The sequence below is a fragment of the Gouania willdenowi genome, chromosome 18 (assembly GCF_900634775.1).
Source record: "Gouania willdenowi chromosome 18, fGouWil2.1, whole genome shotgun sequence".
Classification (NCBI taxonomy): Eukaryota; Metazoa; Chordata; class Actinopteri; order Blenniiformes; family Gobiesocidae; genus Gouania; species Gouania willdenowi.
The window spans coordinates 22,731,971-22,756,194 of NC_041061.1; the positions used below are offsets into that span (position 1 = coordinate 22,731,971).

The 24,224-nt window shown below is 37.8% G+C and overlaps 1 protein-coding gene across 4 annotated transcripts; it reads right to left on the bottom strand.

The window, feature by feature from the left end:
* Positions 1-2,613: 2,613 nt before the first annotated feature.
* LOC114480735 (butyrophilin-like protein 2) lies at positions 2,614-23,881 on the bottom strand. 4 transcript variants are annotated; one of them, XM_028475146.1, is made up of 7 exons: positions 23,843-23,881; positions 23,550-23,629; positions 8,928-9,242; positions 6,559-6,825; positions 6,187-6,468; positions 5,054-5,183; positions 2,615-4,727 (listed from the first exon to the last, which is right to left on the bottom strand). In XM_028475146.1, exons 3-7 carry the CDS (start codon positions 9,157-9,159, stop codon positions 4,688-4,690), a joined length of 951 nt encoding a protein of 316 aa, XP_028330947.1. In that variant the 5' UTR covers positions 9,160-9,242; positions 23,550-23,629; positions 23,843-23,881; the 3' UTR covers positions 2,615-4,687. The 4 variants fall into 4 exon arrangements, with proteins under 4 accessions (XP_028330945.1, XP_028330947.1, XP_028330946.1 ...); XM_028475144.1 differs by lacking the exon at positions 23,550-23,629 and having other exon boundaries at positions 2,614-4,727; positions 23,843-23,868; XM_028475145.1 differs by lacking the exons at positions 23,550-23,629; positions 23,843-23,881 and adding an exon at positions 13,169-13,317 and having other exon boundaries at positions 2,616-4,727; positions 5,054-5,083.
* Between the last annotated feature and the right edge of the window lie 343 nt (positions 23,882-24,224).

A 24,224-nucleotide genomic window follows, 5' to 3' on the forward strand; every position in this document is an offset into this window, starting at 1 on the left:
CTCTGTGACAGAGAATGTTTGGTTAAATGAAGCCCGTTAAAGGAAGGATATCCCGGCTATACTTATCCAGCTTCTTAGTTCAGGCCCACAGTGTGTAAATGCAATAAATACATAAATGTGTGCATGTGTTTTGGTCTGAATATGTATTTATTTGTTGTGCATTTTCTTGAAGAAAAACCTCCGCTACCATTTCAAGATAGACAAAGATTATCTACCTACTTACCCACCGATGATATATGAGTAATTTGGCAGAAAGGCTCAAAAGTACATAAAGGTTGTGCTGGAATCTAAGCTTTAAGCTTTCTTGTAATACCTCTTTGTCCCACTAGACTGTGTGATGTATCTGTTTTTAGATGGATTTGTGCCTAAATGTGTCACTTTACAATGGTTGCAACCCACACAGCATTTAAACGAACTGAAAGCATTCTGTGAAGAGCCGATCAACATAGCATTGGTTGGCAATGTTGCCTAAAAACTTTTTGTTCAGTGGTCTGTCAGTTTTCCTGTGCTTGCCCATGCGTGTGGGAGCTGTGCTGGGACTTTATGTACAAAAGGTGTATATGAGCAAAAAGGTAGATGCAGAATGCTACGGCGTAAGCATGATGTGAGCTTCCAAAAAGTTCTAGCTATGCGTCGAGGCATAAAAAATGGAACATTTTACAGGGGCCGTAAAACTGGAATGATGCCTCACCGTGTACTAACTGTTGTGATTACTTAAAGACCAGCGCCCGAGGCCCTCAGGGCAAGAGAAGGTTCATAGGGTATAAGCAGTTCTGAAAGATAAGAAGACCCAGACCATTAAGACACTTAAAACCCAGTAAGATAACCTTAAAATCAATCCTGAAACACACAGAGCCAATGCAGCAATTCTAAAATCGGTGTAATGTGTTACCACCTCCTGATCTTCATCAGGGCATGTGCTGCTGAATTCTGTAGTAATTGTAAACTTGAAATACTCTATTTAGGAAGACCAGAAAGCAGGACATTAGTCAATAATAATAATAAAAGTATGCATTAACATTCCTAAGAGAGAATAAGGTGAACTCTGGCTATGTTGTGATAAAACATAGTTTTGTTGTATTTTTAGTGTGAGGGATAAAAGTGATCTCAGATAAAATAAAACGGCCTAAAATTGATCCATGACGCACAGTGCAGTATTTTATGGACCTAATGACATAACATAATAATGATGAAAATTATCTTGATTAGAAATGAACTGAAAATACAAGGTTCAGTCTGGGTCCGACACCAGGCGGGAGATGACATGAAATTATAAAAACTATAGAAATAAGTCTATTCAGGAGGCTCTAAATACTGTTTTATTCCTATTTACAATGGGGTACTTGGATTCAGAAATAAGAAAAAGGGGTACTTGAGCCGGTCTACGGTAAAGAAGGCAGCACTACGGTCCAGTAGAACCAACACTTTACACTTTTAGAGTCCAGGTTATGCCTAATGTCATTTAAAAGTTGTCTTTTAAAGGTTGTGATTATGTATATTTGTGCCAAAATATACATTTTAAAAAAAAAAAAACCTGAAACATTTAACACACATCGACAGAAGTGCAACACTCACTTAATTTTAACATTGCAATAGGCAAATAAATAGTTTAAACTCGACCATCTTAGTTTAGAGTTTGTGGGAAGTCAATTTTATGATCAAAACGTAAGCTCTATTAATCAAACACTACTACGCAAACACTTTTTGTTAAAGTTTAGTTTTGAACTAATTATCTATTTTAACTTCTTATTATATTTGTTTTGTATTCCAATCTGTTAGGAGTGTATATCTTATTTTATTTTCATGTTGCTTTTATAATTTTAGTTTGTTTGTTTTAAGTGTGTTTGTCCTTAACTATTGCTATTATCTTCTCCCAGTGTTTCCTCAGACGGTGCCTCATGGGTTCCCAGTAGTGGTGAATGGCTTTTGTCATTGTTGTACTGGGGGCTCTGTGTCCCGTTGCTTCGGTCTGTAATCTGTAAAAATTTAAATTCTTGGAAGCATCTGGAACTAATATAAGAAATTGACAAACGTGTAATCTATATCAGAATATCATTATTGATCCTGCAGTGGGAAAATGTACTGTCATTACAGCTCAGATCAGATAAAATGCAATAATAAAGACAACAGAAGGCAACACAGAAAACCCAAAAAACACCTGAAAAATAGTGCATTCAAAATAAAATAATAATTATAAAAAAAATAATACAATAAGAGGTTTCAGTTTCCGAGGTTTTACATTTTTTTTTTACCTGAAAACCTTTTTTCCACTCAGGTATCGTATCATTATCTTTGACAGGATTGATGGTTATTTACGTAAAGTAACATCTTGATACTCTATAAAAAAGACAAATGTTGCTAAATCTGGTATTATACTATTCCACCATATACAGTATGCCACAATCACTATTCTGTGTTTTTTGCAGCATTCTGACCAGATAATGTACTTCGGTGCTGCCAACATTAACAATGCATCAACTTGATATGATCGACTTAGATGGTGGAGAATTAGAATGTTCTCTGCAAAAGCAAAAAGATCATTGAACCAGCCATAAGTCACATTCTATCCCACGCAGTGTCTGTTACACACACACACTTTAATGATCACAGGGTTAAAAGAAAGTCTGATAGTGTTTATTTTAATACAAATTGTGTTTGTTGAAATACACATTTTAGGAAATAAAAAAAACAAAGTTCAAAATTGAGAGGAAAAAAAAAATTGAAATAAAATAAGAATAAAATAAATACAGTTTTTCCAACAGTGAGAAGTCACAGATCTATCAGAGCACAACTACAGTAAAAGTTACTTGTGTTAAAATGTACACGGGTAAAAGTTCAGATACTGATGTTCTCACACGTGTTGATCTGATAATATTTACAGTACAGCAATGGCAGTTAAAAAAAAAAAACCCGTTTTTTTTAAATATTGCACTACATGTTAAATCTCAACACATTAAATTAAAAACTTCACTTTGTGGTATAATAAAGAGTCAAGAGGACCCAAAAATAGTTACGGATTTATCAAAGTGCACCAAAACAAATACACAGAAGACAAAAACACATATTAAAGTAGTAGAGTAAAATACACTAGAAAGTCGAAACCAGTGGGCGTACACTGTAGCTGTTCCCACTCAACGTTCTTGAAGCCAAAATACAGCTCTTAGGGGCGCTTCCATCTTGTAAATTTAACGTCATTTGGTGTCTGCGCAGTAGGGTCCAGCGGGAGGAGCCCTGGTAACACTCCCCACCCATTTAGCATACTGCCCTGATGACTTACGTAGCCCAGCTACGCCAAGAACATAAGTATCTTTCCAGCTGGAAATTCTGCCAACAGCTTTTTCAGATCATCGAGGTTAGTACAAAACCACAATATATTTAAACTCAAATATCAGGTTAAATGGTGTCTCGGCTTTCCTTCACGATTCACAAAGGGCTCTATTCTCCCGTACGCGCAAGTAAAAAAAAGCCGCGCAACTGATTTTTTGGCTGCGCGCTATTCTTCCCCTTACTTAAGTCAGTCACTTCCCGCCTACATCCCAGTTACGCACTCTGGGTGGAACGGCCCTGAAATGTAGGCGTTCCCAATCAAATATTCTCCCGTGTGTTTAAGTTATTTTCATCTTATGCGCTTCTGAACCTGGAACAAATGCAGCGCCCCGATAAGGTGAAACATTATATGGCACTAGAAATATGGACTTGATACAATTAAAGCCACACGGACTCATAATATTGCAGAACAGACTCCCGGAAAGAATCTATCCAAACTGACACTGTCACGCTGTCACGGGGGTGGGGCGGAGTCACACAAGCACGCCAAAGGATTGACCATCAGCATTTCTCACATGTTCACATTTACCAGTTCTCGATGGGACAAAATGTGTTACATTCACCCGTGTCATCAACTTCTTTTTCAGGGAGGGGTTGAGAGCAGCGCTAACATTGAAGAGGCGGAGTTTATGACCTATACTGCAGCCAGTCAGCAGGGGGAGCTCTAAAAATAAAAGCTTCACTTCCACGTGAGCGTGCGTTGTCCATTCTTTTTACAGTCTATGGTTTCAACCATAAACTGTAACCATAAATCAGTTAAACTCAATGTTAATGAATGGGATGTGGGTCAAACTGTAAAGTTAAAATACTTGTCACATTAAACTCTGCTGTTATCCCCCTACACTGTGTTCAAGTGCTCATTTTTCTGTTAAGTTTGTTTTAAATAAGTTACAAGATTTGAAACTGAAAAATGGGATTTGACATCATATGATTGACAGCCGCAGATCTTGCGTAGCTCTGTTTGTGAACAGCATAAGCAGTTACGTTGTGAAGGAAAGCCAAGACACCATTAAACTTTTCCATTCAGTTTTTTCATCTTCTTTGAGCTACTAGTACCAGTACTAACCACTATGATCTGATCATCTGAACAAGATGTTGTGTACTACTGCGCAGACTCTGGCTCCAAATGACGTCAAATTTGCAAGATGGAAGCGCCCTAAGCGCTGTATTTTGGCTTCAAGAACATTGAGTGGGAACAGCAACAGTGCCCGCCCACTGGTTATAACAGGGAGGAGATGATACAATGGACCAGTCTGTTACATTTGATTGTTACACAACTCAAAATGTATGGTCCAAAGCCAGATGAAGTGAGAACACCTGATGTCGTCTGATTGTCTGAAGTACTGGTACTTTTTTCATGTCATGCCAATCTGTGCTTCATCGGCTCCATCTCGTGTGAACTAAAGGAAAATCATTATGAATTTAATAAATCATTAGCAAATTATACCAAATAAAATCCTGACAATACATTCTTTTTTTTTTTTACATAGATTTTAATACAGTTTTAGAAATTATTAATGCATCAGCATCAAATGGAAGGAACTAACTGTTGACAGAAACTCAGCAGTAGATGACAGAGCTAAGAAGGAACAAAGACTATCAAAGATCTGGACTGAGTGAATGAATGTTTGTTAGTCTAAGCTGATGCTGGAGGTTGTCCCAGTTTCCTCCTGTTAGTAACTTCATAAAGTGCAATAGTGCTGGAAATCACAGTTCATAGACTTACTTTGCTTCTCTCACATTCTTCCTTTGGCATCTGTAATGATAAACGAGGTACACGAATACTGCTATAGCGATGACCAGAATCACAATGATAATGATTCCAATCACACCACCAACAACAATCTTTGAGCCACCTGCAAATAGAAAACAGTGTGATGACATCTTAGAAATGAGTCCATTTCTAAGTTGAACGTGAGCTTCTGGTTATCCATGTTCTACACCTGCTTTATCTAACAAAGATTTGTTGGGTCCATAGAGCCAGACCCAGTTTAGAGAACTGGAACCACTGGAACATCTCCAGGGTTTCCACCACCAAGTCCTTTGGTCACAACCTATCACCAGTCCTTCACTGAGTCAGCTGATACAGATGACTTCCTGCACGGTTTTGAAGATATCTGAGAATCAACACTGTTAGCTAACTTTAATCAAGCTACATTTCAATGACTCTTTGGTCCTTCAAACAGAACATTCCATTACCTTAAGATCTGAATATGATCTGACCCTCATGATGCACTCCTTAGTTTGAAACTTTACATTTCTTTCAAAAGTTGTTTCCCAAACAGTGACAGCAACAAGGACACGATCACCATCAACGCGTTAGTAGCTGGGTTTCCATTACAGATTTTTGCAAAATAAAAGCAATAACGTTGTTTTGAGCAGGAACCTCATAACTCCTGTGAAATGTCATACTGCGAGACTTCGCTGCAGGAAGATGGAAGCTCAGAACTTCCTTATAACACTCTGCATTCCTTTGTTGTTTCACGCCTAATGTTGCAGTAATAATTTTAAAGTATAATGCTTAGAAATGTCCCGGTCTTCTCTTCTGTTTACACGTACCACGCCATGTTTTCTCAAAAAGCAGTGGTCATGTGACCAGATACATCATGTTCTGTGACATGTTTGCGGAAAAAAGTTTTTTCCATAATGCTTTTGCGACACATTTCAATATCGAAACATCTGAAATACCTCCTCATTAAAGCTTAAAAGTTTTAGTGATATGAGTTCAAATTAGTTAAAATTCGGGTGTTTCAATTCCCAGTTTTTATTGCGCTTTTTCAATTTTGCGCATTTCCAAGGGTAATGGAAACTCAGCTGCTGAGGAGATAAAGCAGGTGCAGAAGATGTTTGAAGACTCACCTGTGTTCAGGGTGAGCTGTGTGTGAGTAGCTCTGGTCTCATTAGCACTGCTGAGCTCACAGCGGTACGTTCCACACAGATCTGAAGACAAATTCCGTAGATGGAGAACATCTGACCCCATCTCAGCCAGAACATGCTTCTTCCACTGAGCTGAGACGTGTTGCCCATCAGTCCTGTTCCACGTCATGATGTCTGTGTCGTTAAACCTCCAAACAAGGCTGAAGCCCCCTGAGGAGGTGTTCATGTGGGAGCAGGAGATCTCAGCCCAGCCGTTGGTTACAACTGACAAGATTGAACACAAACACAAAGAACTTTGAAAGGCACTGAATAAAGGACACACAAACTAGCACTTGATGCTGTTGTGTTCCTCACTGGGTTTCCTCCAAGTGGACGTCCACTCGTTGAGCCGAGTGCTGACGGTGCAGCTGACAAGCAGATCTTCATCCACGTCAGGGAGCTTCAAAGAGCTGGAGATGTTGTAGAGTTTCCCCTCAGTCTGCTGGACTGTGGTGTTGGGCTGAGGGTTCACTTTGAATTTAGGGTTGGCAGACCAGGTGAGCTCCGGTTTAGGGTAGACTCCCTCTGAGCTGCAGGTGAAAATGTTTCCTGCTCTTATAATGTCCACCCTTTGGACTGGAGCTACAACACAACACATCCACAAAGAGGAGAGTCACAGAGCTGCTGGAGCACAGAGAGCTTCTCCTCTCAATCTTTAAACACTAAGGGGAGGATTCACTAAAGGTTTAGGGGTATTAAAACATGTGCAAACATCACTCCACGCGCTAATAAGGGGTAAAAACCCATGGGAATCAGGACTGCAGGTGTTCAGTGTGTCACAATGCGCCCACAATCCATTTAGCGAATTTCCCTCTGATGAATATGTAATGTAGGGGGACCTCATAAGGGGCACAAAAATGGGAGGAGGAAATGTAAATAAATTAATGAAGTGGGCGCAATGCAATTCATCAAATATAGAACTGTTTGTGGTGACTATTTTCTGCACTGAAAATAGTACGACCCACAGGCAGGTGCAAACTCACACACAGAGATCATCACTGCAGTAAATGTTGACAATACACAGCAGAGATGAAACAATGCTCCAGTTAACCTTTCTAGTATAAGAAAATAATTTAAATAAAATAATAGTCAATATTAACATCCACTGAATGAGAAAATGCAGAGTAAAGTGTGTGTGAGGGAGAAAAACAACTGAACGCCTCAGGCAGCGCATTCTGATTATATGTTTACTTAAGGCCGTAATGATTACACACAAAAAAATGAACACAAGGATGCATCAGTTATTTCACCACTGGGGGCCAGAATATTTTACAATATCAGAAGTTATCATTAACCTACAATGTTTCAGACTCAACAAAACCTGGCATCAGTGATCTCTAGTCGACTAATTGGTCGATGCCGACGTGGTAGACCAAGATTTTCATTGGTCGACCAGCAATGGCATAAGTTTCACCGTTTAAAAAATAAAAATGCAATGCACTTATAGAGGTGATGAGGATTAAATATCAAACAATTTATTTAATGCCTAAACATGATTCTATGTCCTGCAACAGCTGTGTCAGTGAGTGGCTGCAACAAACAAAGTGTTGCACTTCAGCTGACAGCACAGTGAACTGTCCTCAGAGCAGATCAGAGCAGAGAGGGAACAAATTAAGACAGGCTTGCAGCACAAGCATCCACTATTGAATCAATCCTTTTTCTGCACAAGAACATGGATTATCCTTATATTTGATACATGGATTATGTAAATAGATCCACTGCTGTCTATCGCCGCGGGCACGGCTTACCACTAAAACAAACGTAAATATGTCATTTGTATGAGCAAAAAATAGGTTTTAATTGTTGGTTTCAGGTCGGGCTCTGATATAAATACCTAATGTCTGTCTGTAGGTTTCACTTTTGCTTTGTCAGGTTCTGGCCATAGCTTGAATAAGGTTCATATCATAAATTATCCGTGTTTAAAATCACAAAAAGCCAAAACAAAATATTTGTCTCTCTTTTTCTTTCTCCTTGTCCTCCTCTGCACCTGCTTATTCATTCTGTTTTTGTTTTTTTTTTGGTTGACTAATCGCTTTGTGTGGCATAGTCTTGGTCGACCAAATCATTTCCTTGGTTGACTACAGCCCTAGTGGTCTCGTCTACAACAGAACAACTTTTCCCACAGATCTTCTGTCGCTCTGATGAGATGTTGATCAAACACTCTCAGCAGGTGAAGCTGATTAAAGCTAATCATGTTTTTAACGGAGCACCGCTGCACTTGACGAGAAACGAACGGAGCTTCACAGGCACAGCAAAGTTAAGCGGGCACTGGTCGGCTCTGTATTTAGGAGTCAGTGATGATTTGCATAGTTGTTTTGGCAGATTAGACGGTATTTAATGTGGCCAGGACAGGAAAGGTTGGTGCATCTAAATGAACGGTCCCTGGAAAAAAAACTTTCTTTGCCTCACGGTGAGATGGCGTTTCATTAGATGATTCTGTGATTTCGTCCACGATGCGGTTTAACGTGGATTTTATAGGGTCCTACACATCTCCATATTCATTTAAATAGGGCGTTCTCAACCACGTCTATATGCGCAGCTATTAGTGCCGCAATGTTAGTGAATTCTCCACAGCAAGTGAAAAAACAGTGTCACCAAAGGATTTAGGGACACCTGGTTTACCACCCTTTATTTCAGATCTTAGTGAATCCGCCCCTTTGTATTTATTTGGATCAGTTTCTTACCGTTCACCTGCACAACATTAGTGGACTGGTATCCATCGTTTCTACAGCCAATTACAAACTGGAACGGTCCTTCATCCTCAACCTTCGCATTCTCCAACAGGAGCTCCGTCTTCCTTCCAGTGACCTGATCCTCCACCAGTGAAGTCCGACCCTTAAAACTAAGGTCTTGGCGGAGAGACATGTTTCTGTTCTCAGAAAAAGAAGAGTGGACAATGGCCGCTTTTTTGTACATCCAGCAGATGTTTGTTGCATCTCCTTGTTTGTAGTTGGATGGTAAGAGGCAGCTGCTGTTGTACAGACAATGAACGATGGTGTCTAAAATTTAATAGAAAGAAAAATGGAAATGTTATAAACCCATATTGTCTAAACTCCAGCTAATACCTGCAGTTACATCTTTAATGACTAGATAACGATTGAGAGCTGGACTGGTTTGGTTGTGATCATGACTACTGCTTTATTTCAACTATCAGAAAAACTCCACACACTTGAGTAAGACACACATTTAGCAAAACATTTGGTAAATAACAATTTTAGGTTCATTCAATTATAAAAATCATTGAAATAAGATTTGATGATAAAACTAAAAAACAAACAGGAACAAACTGAAGGTTAAATGTGGATCATCTCAAATCCACACAGTAGTCCTGCTAACATCTACTAGTGCTGTGATTTTAGGACAACTACCTTTCTCTGGTTCAAATAGTCGTCCTATATTATATTATTTTTCCAACAATAACTTAATCATTAATATTCAACATGCATACAGAAAAAGTCAAAGCACGTTCACTTGCCGGGGGGCAGCAAAAAAATTAAATTAAAAAAATCAATATATAGAACGTCTGAAGTTTCGCTTCACAAATAAGGAACGAAAACAACTGTTATTATTATAATTTTTCATTTCTGTAACATAAGTTATGAAAGCTGTTTTATGGACCTGCCAAAATAAATCCAAAATGCAGCTTGAAATGTTCAGCACCTTCTTGTAACTTAAAGGCAGGGTAGGTAATTTTTGAAAACGAGCATGATTTTGTCGGGTATAAGTAAAAACTTAAATAAAATAAATATAGTGATTATTGAGTTATAAATTGTGCTATAATACATACTCCTACTATTTGATCAGAAAACATCAAACAACGACAGGCTTCATGATGACAAAGACATCCTGTAACCACAGAGAGAAGCTGTGGTGACTGAGAGCCTCCTCAACATGGTTATCACTTTATCACTGACATGAGGCCTGTGTCGATGGTTGAAGATGAAGTTTCACTACAATGATCCTCACTTTTAATCCAGGTCACATTCTTCCCTCAAAGACACATTTTACAAAGCTCAAACAGAAAATACACTAAGAAGAGACTTTAAAGGAAGTGACGACTGCATTTTAACACAAACATCAAACTGTCTTTCACTGCTGATGTATGGACATGGGTAGAGAGTAGCTGGGTTTCCATTACAGATTTTTGCAAAATAAAAGCAATATTTCTTAAATGTCGACCAAATATAATTGCACTTTGAATGCGTTTCCATTTAACGTTGTTTTGGGCAGGAGCCTCGTAACTCCAGTGAAATCTCATCCCACGAGACTTTGCCACAGGAAGATGGATGCTCTAAACGTCTTTATAACTCTCCGTATTCCTTTATTGTTTCACGTCTAATGTGGAAGTAATTTTTTTTCTTTGCAAGTATAATGCTTAGAAATGTCTCAATCTCCTCTTTTGTCAACACGTACCGCGTCATGTTTACTCGGAGAAGTGGTCATGTGACCAGGTACGTCACGTCCTCTGATGTGTAATTGCGGAAAAGATGTTTCCATAGCGCTTTTGCGGCACATTTCAATATATCATTTTAAAAGACGTAACATTTTTTTTTAAATACCAGCAAAGCATAACAACAGGTTCTGTTTTTTTTGTTGTTGCAGAAATGCTGTACTTGAATTAACTTAACAGTAGCATAACCAACTTAGCATCTGCATTGCTTCACCCCATGGACTTAAATTCAGAGGGTCCAGGTCTTTTAGTGGGGTCTCCTAACCCTCTCCCCCTGGTCAGAGGTCTGCAACCTTTACTCTACAATAGGGATGTAATGATTCACTCAACTCCCGATACGATTTGAGTCACGATACGATTCTTGTTATATTTGCTGTTTAAAAAAATTACTGCGATTCAATTTTCACAGTATCGTTGTGAACCGTGACACCTAAGAATCGATTTTTAACTGCCTTACGATTAATCGTTACATCCCTACTCTACAAGGAACCATTTAACCTCATCTCACCTGGATTAAAGTCCTCCTGGAGCCAAAAAAATACCGTCTCAATGAAGACAATACAGTTGAATAATTTATATACAGTTCAAATTATATAGAATGTTTCATTTAAGTCGATGTGATTTATATTGATCACGTAAATGGCAACTTAAAAACAGTTTAAAATAAATTAAATAAATTCTTACACATCTCAGTTTACATTAACACAATGTTATATAAAGATTATTTTTTTAGTAGATGTATTGGAAAGGCTACAAAAAGTTGAATTTGATAACACATGATCATGTGATCAACACATGCTAATTGCTTATTTCTTGCCACATATAAAACATGCATATTTAAACAGCACATTGATGGTTAAATGAATCTGTTCCCACACAATTAAAATCTCTTTTCTTCCAGAATAGTGTTTGTGTTGGTTTAGTTATCTTACCAGGAATTTAAAACTTAAGGTTAGTCACAGGAAAGTTAAAGGTCTGTAGATGTTGCAGGAGGTGAAGTAGGAAGGTGCTGAGTCATTGCACAACGTGATTTATTTTACACTAACAAATTGTTATATCTTGATTTTATTTGTCATTAAACATTAATAGCTTCTGTAAAAAAAAAAAAAAAAAAAAAAACTTTTTCAATATTTTTTTTAAAGCTACAGGGAGCCATTGCAAAAGAGGCAAAGGGCCACATTAGGCCCCAGAGCAGCAGGTTGCAGACCCCTGCACGTTCTTCCTTTTTACTGCTGCTCTCAATGTGAGAACACAGTGAAGGACTCATTATGTCTGACCCCCAATTTCCACTGGCTGCGGCTCCGCTGCGTTTACGCCGCGTCACCGGAGCTGATAGGTTTCCACTTTATTCTATGTGTTAATTTCCACCGGGTCCGCTGCGGTGCGTGTCTGCTCCTTCCCAGATGCGGTCGTCCGGTGCCCTCCGCCAGATATACGCAGAGCATGACGCATCAATCAGCACAGAGCAAATGAAGCTAAACAGGAAATTAAGCACGTACTCCGCAATAAAATATCGCGTTACTTTTCAAAATAAAACACTTCAGATTATATTTCAAGTCAATACGTCACCAAAACGTCATAATGTGTAAAAACAAATTCACATCCACTATATTGATTCCTCTCATACTGTAACTGCACTGTAAACTGCAGCAACTTTGATTTAGTTCATGTTTTACTGGTGCAGTTTAATCTCTTCTCTGTTGGCTGTTGATAAAAAAAAATGTGGCTATGACAAAACCAGAGAGTCCAACCTTCTTGTACTCCTTCGTTAGGAACACTGACCTGTTGATCTGTTTATTGTTGTGTTTATAACACATACATTTAACTGCGTTCTCGCGCGATTATATAAATATCGTGAGAACCGATCTGTCTCGTGACGTCACAGTCGTTCAACCGGGCGCACTCAAAACGCAACCGGTGTGAATTACCGGACCGCGGCAAGAAAGGCAAAGCGCGTGCTCAGAAAGTTGTCTTTACTCCGCGCGAGGACAGTTTTTATGCGTTTGAGTTTTTTGCACTAATATGACGCCATATATGTTACACATTGACTGGTGATGATGTGTGAATACTGACCACAGCTGTGGAACAAGCAGTTAAAGCTACTTTGAGTCACCTGTTATATTAACACCCACCAGATTAGCTGATACAGCTAGCTAGCTAGCTGCACAGGTGTGTCCAAACACGGTCCTCGAGGGCCGGTGGTCCAACAGGTTTTCAATATGTCCCTGCTCCAACACGGTTGAGAGGCTCATTAGCAGACTTTCTGCAAAGCTGCTTCAGGAAGTGTTGGAGCAGGAACACATTGAAAACCTGTAGGACCACCGGCCCTCGAGGACCGTGTTTGGACACCCCGGAGCTAGCAGCTCCACAGGTGTGTCAAACACCTGAGTCCTCGCTGAGGAGGTCAGTCAAAGTAGTACAGACAGGATTCACAACTTAGATAGAAAAATAAATAAATAAAAACGTCTTACTCACCAGCTGTAATAATCAGCAGAAAGTTCAAAAACAGCCCGATTTTGACCAAAAACTCCATCGAGTTTAAAGCTACAGTGTATGTCAGATATGTGTGTGGCGTCATTTGGTCTAAAATGTATGACAAAGTTTCAGCACATTGAGATTCAAAGTGTGTGTCTGGAACGACTGAGGGCGGGGCGGGGCGGGCCTGCAAACTCTTCCCACACGAAAAACACAGGCAGCGTGTTTCTGATTGGCTGGAGAAAGAATTTGAGGCGTGGTTTCATTTTCACTCGCACATGCGCAGTGCGTTGTGAAGAAGACTGTGGAGGAAGCACGTGATACTCGCGGCCCTCAAGGCATTTTTCCACTTTCAGAGGATTGAATGAAAATCCTCACGATGATCTGTGTTTTTTTTGTCTTTTTTTTTTTTTTTTTAGTGTAGTCATTTAGTGAAAATTAAAAAAAAAAAAAGATGGCGCACTTGTACATTGAAATCCTTTTTAATGCTTTTTTTTGGTATTTTTTTTTTAAAATACATCTAAAATTTACATCAGATTTGTTTTTTTCACATTGAGAAAGCTCATCGGATATGTTTTTTCACAATGAAAATGCGTGTTTGATTTCTTTTCTTTTTTTTTCACGTTTTTTTAAAAAAAAAAAAAAAAAAACCACATTGATGTGCAACTGGAATGGTAGCTGTTGTTGGCGTAGACATGAACACTGTTGTCGGAAGGTTGCTAGGAAACAAACACGCGCTATTGCAGTGACTCCACTCGCCGTACAGGCATAGACGTACTGTACTGATCACTTCTTTTACATTTCTAAATTCAATTAAAATAATACAGTAGCTTCATAAAAAATAATCATGGACCTGGTTAGTGAATGGTGTTCCTCGTAAATTTACCTTTTCAAAGTGAGAACTCATTATTGATGGGACAAGTGAGATTTACGAGTGTGAAAAGCACAGAATAATAATACATTTTATTTATAATCACTTTTCAAAAACTCAAAGACACTTTACAGTTGTTAAAACAACTACAAAAGTCAAAAATAAAAGACTACCAACAATAAAGGTAAATAGAAAAAATACAGGAGTAGGAAGCAGAGTCGCTTTGATACTGCTTCTCTCATCGGTTTAACTGAAGTGCTCGGATATGTGCACCATTCCCGGGTCGAGTCTGAATTCTGTCCGCTGGAGACACATGGAGTCTGTGTTTTCGTCAGCCAGGTGTCACCTGTGTGGAAGCGAGTGGACTGCCCTTGCTTCTACACTGCTGCTGAGCTGACTTTTTTATTCCACATCAACGTGCGGCTGATTTGACCAGGCAAACGCAAACCACGGCTGGCTTGACCGCAGTTTCCTACACGGCCTCCCATAGTTTTCGTTGTTTTTTTTTTCATTTTCACTGTGTTTTTTCCTAAACGGCCTCCCATAATTATTACAGTTTTTTTAACCGTTTTTATAATTTAAAAACAAATTTTTTTTACTGTGGTTATTGTTAATTTTGCATTTTTCATACATTTTTACCGTGACTATTGTTTTGATAAGTCTTTTTTTATTTACTGTATTTAATCTTTATCTTGCACAGTTTTTTTTTTTTTTTTTTCCAAATTATTTTTATTACCTTTTTTTCAACAGTTTTATACACATCATTCACATGTATACATTGAATATAAACTGAGAAGAAAAGAAAAAGAAAAGAAAAACAAAGACACAAAAGTAAAAATAAAATAAAAAATCCTGCACACACTTGAGGCCTGATGTACAAAATGAATAACTAGGTCAAATTAAGTATTAGGAGGTCCGTCCAAATTTACATATCATTATAGTAATTAATAAAGGGTTGCCGGATTGATTAAATCATTTGTTCGTTTTTCTTTAAAGAATATTTAATTTGTCCAATTGTAAATATTGCATTACATCTCTGAGAAGGTGTTGATGAGTAGGAGGGATTTTATTTTTCCAGTTTAGTAAGATTAGACGTCTGGCTAGCAACATCACAAAACATAATACATTACTTTGCGAACTGTTCAAATGTATATCTGTAGGTACAACACCAAATAATGACATGACTGGATCGGCTGGAAGTTTAACACTGAAAATGACTGACAAAGTCTCTATTATTTTGTACCAGTAGAAGGTGATGTACGGACAGTTCCAAAATGTGTGAGACACTGAAGCAGGGGTATAGCCACAACGTTCACAAGAAGCATCTACTCCCGGAAACATCCTGGACAGTCTTTGTTTGGAGAAGTGCAATCGACAGGTTTTTTTTTTATACTTAGTTAATGTTAAACGTGCAGTGTTTTGTTCAGGTTGTTATTGTTAAAACTTAAATATATAACAAATCTATTTAAATATAAATGTTGGTGAAATTTCACTGGAATTACGAGGCTCCAGCCCTAAACACGTGCAAAGCGCAATTATACTTTGTCGACATTTAGAAATATCACTTTTATTTTGCAAAAATCTGTAATGGAAACCCAGCTACGGTCTACCCGTGTCCATACATCAGCAGTGAAAGACAGTTTGCTGTTTGTGTTAAAATGCAGTCGTCCCTTCCTTTAAAGTCTCTTCTTATTTTCTCTTCATGAGCTTTGTAAAATTTGAGGGCAGAGTGTGACCTGGATTAAAGGTGAGGATCATTGTCGTGAAGCTTCATCTTCAACTATTGACACAGGCATCAAGCACTTTATTAAAACTGATGTGAGAAACCGTATCAAAGCAACAGACCTCCATTTTTTTATTAAGCTATTATTGTATTTGGCAATTGCCAAATACAATAATTATCGTAGGAGTTCTTATTATTTTTCTTCCGCAACTTTTCTGCAACTCCTTTGTCGTGGATCTCCTCCTAGGCTATTAATGCACCACTACTGACACATATGTCATCTTATAGAGGCTATGTCAAGGGTGTGCAGTCGACCTTTTTTGGCGCCAAATTGTCAAGGTCAAGGTCAAGGTTGCGTCAAAAAACATATTTCCATGTCTCTGCGAATATTTATTGTACAAGTTGGGTGCTTACATTTCTGAAGAACTCATCTCAAGTGGAGCATTTTATTTCATTAGACCGAAGCTGTACGACCTACCAGTAAACGATGAGTAGGGGTCAAAGTTCATGGCGCACACCATATTTGAAAAATGCATATAACACTCATATACAATGTTCAAACTGTTTCATATTTGACACACACGATGACTGTCCTTCCCTAAACAAGACTCAATGTCGAAATTACCCATCATGCCACGCGTTCTCAGAGGGCGGCGCTTTTAGTGGCGTCCGACTATAACAGCTCTAGCGGAAAGACGATAAGTCGTGTTGACTTCAACATAGTGTTGGATGAATCTTATAAGATGGGAGCAGGTCGCTGATGAAGAAAAAACAGGCTGTGATCAGTGGGAGGGGCCTGTAATGCCACTGAAAAAGCCTTTGCCATCACATTCTAAATGCTGTATCTTGGCTATTTTTCAATGGCTTCACATCAAATGTACATTTATTCTTGACTCCAAGATGAGCAAAAAAGTTACATTATTTTGCACGCCATAATAGAAAAACTACTACAACTCTCATATACAATGTTCAAACAGCCTCTTATTTGATACACATGATGACTGTCCAGCCTTAAACAAGAATCAATGTGAATATATACAAATACTGTATATATATAGTGTGAAAAGGCTTATAAAACTAAATGTAGAATGTTACGATCATGCTTTGATTGTCAAAGATGTTCGGTAATCTAACACGTGACATTTCTACCTAAATAAATGCTTTGCTATTCTGTACATTACGTGTTGCCCAAGTTAATAGTATTCATAGCGCTGCTTGACAATGTCATATTCTTCTCCTTTTTCTATTAAAGTGTAATATTGCTTGGCGAATCAGCCTGCTAACTAAACGTTGGCTAAATGCTTTCTGGGTACTAGATCCAAACATGCTGTAATTCAATCTTTAGGATCAATTTGTTCAACTTCTGATACAGTAAAAACACTACTGTGAGCATTTCTCTGATGAACTTACTGCAGCACTGCCAACAATGGTTGTTGCTGTAACTCACTTTCCTTTCCACAGGTATCTTATCTATAGATATTGGTTTATTTTTTATAAATTCACCCACTGTTGATCATCATAACTTCATAGCATTTATTCAGAAATTCTCAACACAGACAAATTGCAATACAGGACTGTCGACCAGAACATGTTATCAGGGGGATACAAATGATTTCAGCCTGCTTCACTGCGCCTGCCAGAAAATGTATCCCCCCCTATAATCCTCAGGTGATGTACTAACATCATGGGGTTTATTCTGTAGACATTTCTGATCCTGCATAACAAAACTTGTGAATTAGGACGAGTTTCATCAAACACAGCTAAAGTCATAGGGGGATACAAATTATTTCAGCCTTCAGAATTGTTTTATAAAATGCTCAATTTTACAGTATTGATCTATGAAAAAAGATACGTCTTGCAGAAAAAAGGTAATACACTTTCATGCGATACAGTTAAAACACCAATGCCTCTTAAAAGTACTTATCGTACCAATAATTTATATACCTAATAACACAATCACAATTTGTTTATGGGCAAAAAGTATAAACAGCTGAACATAAATAACAAAGATTACAAGCACAACAAACATTCTGGTCCAACAGTTTAACAATAACCACTCTACATAGTTTACATCCAGCTATTGACTTAACAAGCAGGACAAATTAAATCCTCTTCTGCTGGTGGGCCTTGAACACATATTTGGTGGAACCACCGCCAAAAAAAATTACACTGGATTTTTCAAGAAGCTGTGCATTGTTATTGTTGTGTGAATTTTGTAATCAATTCACAAATATTTGAAGTGGAGCAAAAGGAGAAATAAAACAATAGTCCGAGGTACAACAGAAGAATCTAACCTAAGTATTAAAGACAATTCCCATTATCAAAAGAGCATTCCACTTCAGATTTAGAAATCACTGTTACTTAATTGCTCAAGTTACCGAGTTCACATGTGTCTCATGTTCTTGTTCTCCACAAAAGTGACATTTGTATGGAAGCCCGTTTCCACCACTAAAAAAAAAAATCACCAAGGAAAGTCAATTATGGGAAACAAAGTCATAATTATGAGAAAGAAAGAAAGTCATAATTATGAGATAGAAAGTCATAATTATGAGTTAGTAAAGTCATAATTATGAGATAGAAAGTCATAATTATGAGAAAAAAGTCATAATTATGAGAAAAAAGTCATAATTATGAGTAAGTAAAGTCATAATTATGAGATACTTCAACACATTTACAGCAGCTTGTTCATGTGGTGAGCTGACACTGACAGATGGCTGATAAGACTATCAAAGACTACTTTAGACAGGGCTTTACAAATGATGAAATACTTTGTTTGCTTGCAAATTCACATAGAAATATACTGAGTAAACGCACCCTCGAAAAGATACTAAACAAAAAGAGGCTCTGGCGTCAAAAGCATAAAACTGATGTGGCTGAAGTAGCTCGGTTTATTGAACAACAAATGGAGACTTCTGGTCAGTGCCATGGGTACAGATGGATGTACCAAAAATGTTTCTATCTCATGATTATGACTTTCTTTCTCATAATTATGACTTTGTTTCTCATAATTATGACTTTCCTTGGTGATTTTTTATTTATTTTAGTGGCGGAAACGGGCTTCCATACATGTGTGATAATGTCATGCATCAAATTTTCACAATATTTAGGTAACTTCAGAGTATTTACTATAACCAACATTTTTACTGGATTTTCATGGACAAGTTTATGAAATATCAAAACATCTCCTACCAGTTTCCAGGAGAAGAGTGTTACGGCAAAATTTGCGGTTGACCTCATTTGGAGACATGATTTATTGCTCTGGTTGAATGATGGAGTCCAGTCGGAGCATTGATGATTTTATGAAAAAGTTTATTCTAAAGCTAAGTAAAAAAGTACAAGATGGAACAAAAGAAGTGACCGTCCCGGCCGGAGGTCCGAAGGCAGAGCCGCTCTCTCTAACAGTTTCAGCTTAAGGTTTTATACAGATAAGAAAAGGTCCCAACCCTGAGAGACAAAAGGGAGGGAGTCAGATGCTCCCAGTGGAAATGTTGGAGGATGATAAAGATGTTATGAGGACGGTTCGGGCGCCAGTCTTTATCTGTCCTTGATAAGTGTGTGCGTCAGTGTATATTTGCATGTGAGCAGAGACTCTGTGCTGCACTGAGAATAATACGATCTGTACTGTTTAATCATGATTCAGCTGTTCAAAAGTGTAAAGAGTAATGGAATCATCATGTATTAAAACATGACAAATTGTACACATGAACATACATTTGACGATATGATGATGAATATAAAAATGACCATAACAAGATTAACAGCAATTTCCAGCCTGTGCCTGTTTATGACCTCATGCTATCATATTCAGACAGAATCTACAAACATTATTTAAGCCCAAGTCCACCTTCATTCCTACCACATTCCATCCTACTTTGAACACATTTGTTCGAAGCAGGCTGTAAGGAGAGCGAGAGGCAGCTTGATTGGAGTTAGTGTTGTATCAAACATTTTACAGAAAAGTGACATATGAAGTGGACAAATTGTTTGCCTCAAAGACGAAAAGAAAAGGGAATCTGTCGAAAGAAGAAAATGAGGCACTGAAATGGTTTTCAGCTCAAATGATGACAACATAATCAAGAGAGCAGACAAAGGTGGAGCAGTGGTGGTGAGGGGCAGAGACACCTTGAGATAGCTGAGCAGCAGTGCGTACTACAAGCCTTTATTGTCTAATCCTACAGAGCAAATAAAGACTGAACTTAAAGAAATGCTCTTAGGATCAAAGGTGGATTTCTCAGAATGAACATGACCTTTTGCTGTGTGACAACCTCAAAATCCTATCTATATAGTTCGGAAGTCAATAACAACCTAAAAACCCTCCTGGAAGACCTACAGTATAATAAGTGGGAATGAGTCTATCACAGAACCAGCATCAAAATTTGTTGACTTTCACATTAAATCATTTGTGTTAGAGCTGCCCTCTTTTATACAAGACAGTACACATGTACTCAATAAAATTAAAGAAATTAGAAATATAGGGCCAGCACTTCTTTTGACTATGGATGTTGAATCCCTTTACACAAATATTGACCATGAAGATGGGTTGGAAGTTCTCTCACATTACTTGGAAAAGAGTCAACCAGGACAGACGCCCCCTGCTGCATTCATCTTGCAACTCACAGAATTGATTTTATGTCAGTCTTTCTCTTTCAGAATCATTTCTACAGGTGCTGGCCATATAATTAGAATATCATGAAAAAGTTGATTTATTTCAGTAATTCCATTCAAAAAGTGAAACCATTCATTCATTACACACAGACTCTTTTAGTTTTGATGATTATAACTGACAACTAATGAAAAGCCAAAATTCAGTTTCTCAGAAAATTAGAATATAAATTAAGACCGATACAGAAAGAAAAAAAAAAAAAAAAAAATAGAAAAAGATTTTTAGAAATGTTGGCGTCTAAGGTATTTGATTTATTTGGTGTATGTATATGAGTTATTTTACGTGTATTTAAGTAAAAGTATTAGGAGATAATGCAGACCTTTTATTTGTTGTTGTTGTTTTTTTAAAGAATTTATTATATATATATGGTAACATCATGCTTTGGGGCTGTTTCTGTGCAAAGGGACCAGGACAATTGATCCGTGTAAAGGAAATAATGAATGGGGCCATGTATCGTGAGATTTTGAGTGAAAACCTCTTTCCATCAGCAAGAGCATTGAAGATGAAACGTGGCTGGGTCTTTCAGCACGACAATGATCCCAAACACACCGCCCGGGCAACAAAGGAGTGGCTTTGTAAGAAGCATTTCAAGGTCCTGGAGTGGCCTAGCCAGTCTCCAGATCTCAAACCCATATAAAACCATTGGAGGGAGTTGAAAGTCTGCTCTAGAGGAGATCTGCATGGAGGAATGGGCCAAAATACCAGCAACAGTGTGTGAAAACGTTTGACTTCTGTCATTGCCAACAAAGGGTACATTACAATATATTGAGATGAACTTTATGTTATTGACCAAATACTTATTTTCCACCATAATTTGCAAATAAAATCATTATAAATCCTACAATGTGATTTTCTAGATTTTTTTCCTCATTTTGTCTCTCATAGTAGAGGTATACCTATGATGAAAATTACAGGCCTCTCTCATGTTTTTAAGTGGGAGTACGTGCACAATTGGTGGCTGACTAAATACTTTTTGGCTCCACTGTGTGTGTGTGTGTGTGTGTGCATATATATATATATATATATATATTTATCAATCAAGAAAGGAGAACCAGCTTTGTCAAAAACGCAAGGAAAGAAAGGAGAGGGAGAGAAAGTCAAATGAGGGAAAATAAGTGCTTACTCAATTCTTCAGAGGTGAGCATTAAAACACACGTCTTTTTTAGGCAATATATTGTATCGATTGGAATGAACTATGTGCTACATTCCTTTTGCACGTCAAACCTTAATTGGAAATAAAATATGATGAGTTATACCCCCCCAAAAAAGACATTTTTCCAGCCAACACTAAATTGTAACAAAAATATGTCAAAAACACAATATTCAATTAGCCACTAAAATATTGCAGAACAGATTTATAAAATACAAGCAATGAATATGGAATCATTAGGTTGTTGTGAAGAAATAAAAATGAATCTTATAATATTATGCAAGAAAACTAGTATAGTTTCCTGGCGAGAAAAAAAAAAAAAAAAAAAAAGCGTACATAACTTACAGTAGGGGCACAACAAGATGATTTGTACCCAGTGCCCAAAATGTGGTGCTAAGCCCCTATGGGTAGAGGGCCAGAGGGGGCTGATTCTACCGCTAATATAATTTATGACAATGTTGATTTCTTCAAGCTGTTGGATTATTAAACTCAATTTAAACATGGAATCAGTTGAAGACTGAACAGCAGGTGGCAGCAAAGTATTGTCTGGTCTGTTGTAGGAAAAGAAGATATCCCAGGGATTCTGAACTCATTTTGGGGAACACGTTGATTTAAATGACTGTAACTCTGCTAATATTTACTCTATCGCAGAAATTCCACCAGTTTCTGAAAGCTGAGGAATTGCTTCTGAGAACCAGTATCATGTCATTTTGGTAATTTTAGACAAACGTGACAGAATCATTACAGATGTGCTTTGCTTTGACATACAGAGAGAAGACTAAAGTCCAAGAAGAATTAAGAAACCAGATGATGGTGGATTTAATTGAGAAACATCAACAGGAAGAAGCTCCTGGAAGATAAAACCTCCATGGAGGTTCAGAGAGGAATTTGAAAAGTTTTTTTTTAAAATTAACATTTACAATAAAGTGCACCACATGTCATGTGAAATTATTGATACAAAATGCATGATATGATAACAGACAATAACTAAGAATAAAAGGAAAGACAAAAACAGCTGGGAAACATTTTAGTGGTTTTCAGGTTTACAGTGTTTACAGAATGAATGGTACGGTTTAACAGCTTTTTCTTTTTTTTAAACATATTTTATAGTATTGAATAAATTGATGATCAAAATGATGTCTGTTTGGTTTTGTCTGTGCCCATTTTGTTTCATGTATTTTACAGGAAAAGAAGTCAGTCATGGTGGGACTGCAGCTCCCTCTAGTGTCAATAACTGAGATTACAGCTCACATAGTGTAATGTGAAAAGGAAGAGTGGAGATATGTTTGAAATGTTTGGAGAGCTCTGCATCTTCTCAGTGTCACACATGCTGCTCCTGTTAGTGACAGTTCATGAGATATCATTAGTAGTTTATAACTTTACTGTTTCTCAGTCCATCTGTGACTGTTTCATCAACTGAACTTTGATGATCTCTTTCTATCACGTCTTACAGAGACCACCATCAACTTTATTCATGACAGCAGCTGCCTCTTACCGTGCAGATTCAAACATGGGACCACTATAATCATCCAGTGGAATAAGCCTTTTCACACACTGGAAATGCGCATGCGTGACCTGGGGGTGGGGTCATAGGTTGAGAGGGATAAAAACCTAAACAAGCTCATTCACTCTGTTGATATTTCCAACCTAACAGTGTTTGTAATGTTATCTCATACTAGACATTCTGCCTGCATGGAAACACCTGGTGCTAGACTATGTGTGAGTGGAATAAGAATGACTATGGGGTTGCGTGGACATCAGTAAGCAGTGTGTAAGTAGTGTGATGTATACAACAGTGGTCAGAAGTGGGGGATTAACTACAACCCCAAACATAATGTTAACATAACATAAAATTCCCACTTCCTACTACCAAAATACATAAGTACTGTGACTATTTTATATTATTATGTTCAAATGTGCACTATTTATGAGTGCACTATTTAATGCGTGCTGTAGACTATGGTTCTTACTTACCCCAGTTTCAGGGGGACAGGTTTAAGAGTAACTCAGAATCCGGACCTCGAGGTGAAGTAGAGAGTGACTTTTATGCTGAGCTGTATTGCCGTGTTGGTATGTTCCCAAGTGGAGGAAATAAAGAGAAAACTGGGGTTAAGACTATCGTATCCCGTTTTTACTCAACGCCAGAAGGACTGGAGTGAAAAGAGGGTTACAGTACATTCAACTAGGGCTACCCCGTGCCTTCTAAACTGTTTGTAAGGTTTTAATGTAAAAACTAATGCATTATTAGTAGTATAAGTGTTTCTCACCCATTGCTCCATGTGCTTTGCTTGTTAAACCAGGAAGTGGCAAACAGAATAGAAGCCTGTGGTTGGTTTATAGAGTGGTGTGCCTCTTGGAAGGTACCACATGTAATAGAGTTGGAGGGGTGTTTCTTAGCAAATACAAATAACTATTTTTCAAGTATATGTCAAAATTTGCTCACCTCTTAACATTGCTAAAGTTAATATACAATTGTTTGGTAAATGTTAAATGCATTTTTGGTCATTAATTTGTCTGAGATGAGTTAATTGATTTCCCCTCAGATCATGTGCTTTGGTACCTCCCCCTCAGTACTATATAAGAGGTAAATACTGCTGCACTTTTACCACTGTAAATAAATACACTTTGACTGCATTTTTGGGAACCTCG

Bases quoted from the DNA above. Each gene is read 5' to 3' on its own strand.
- LOC114480735 (XM_028475143.1), bottom strand. From the start codon at position 13,271: ATGACGCCACACACATATCTGACATACACTGTAGCTTTAAACTCGATG. The intron at 6,826-8,927 runs GTAAGAAACTGA...GTTGTGTTGTAG, and splicing joins TAATGTTGTGCAGGTGAACG to CTCCAGTCCAAAGGGTGGAC. The intron at 6,469-6,558 runs GTGAGGAACACA...CAATCTTGTCAG, and splicing joins GTCCACTTGGAGGAAACCCA to TTGTAACCAACGGCTGGGCT.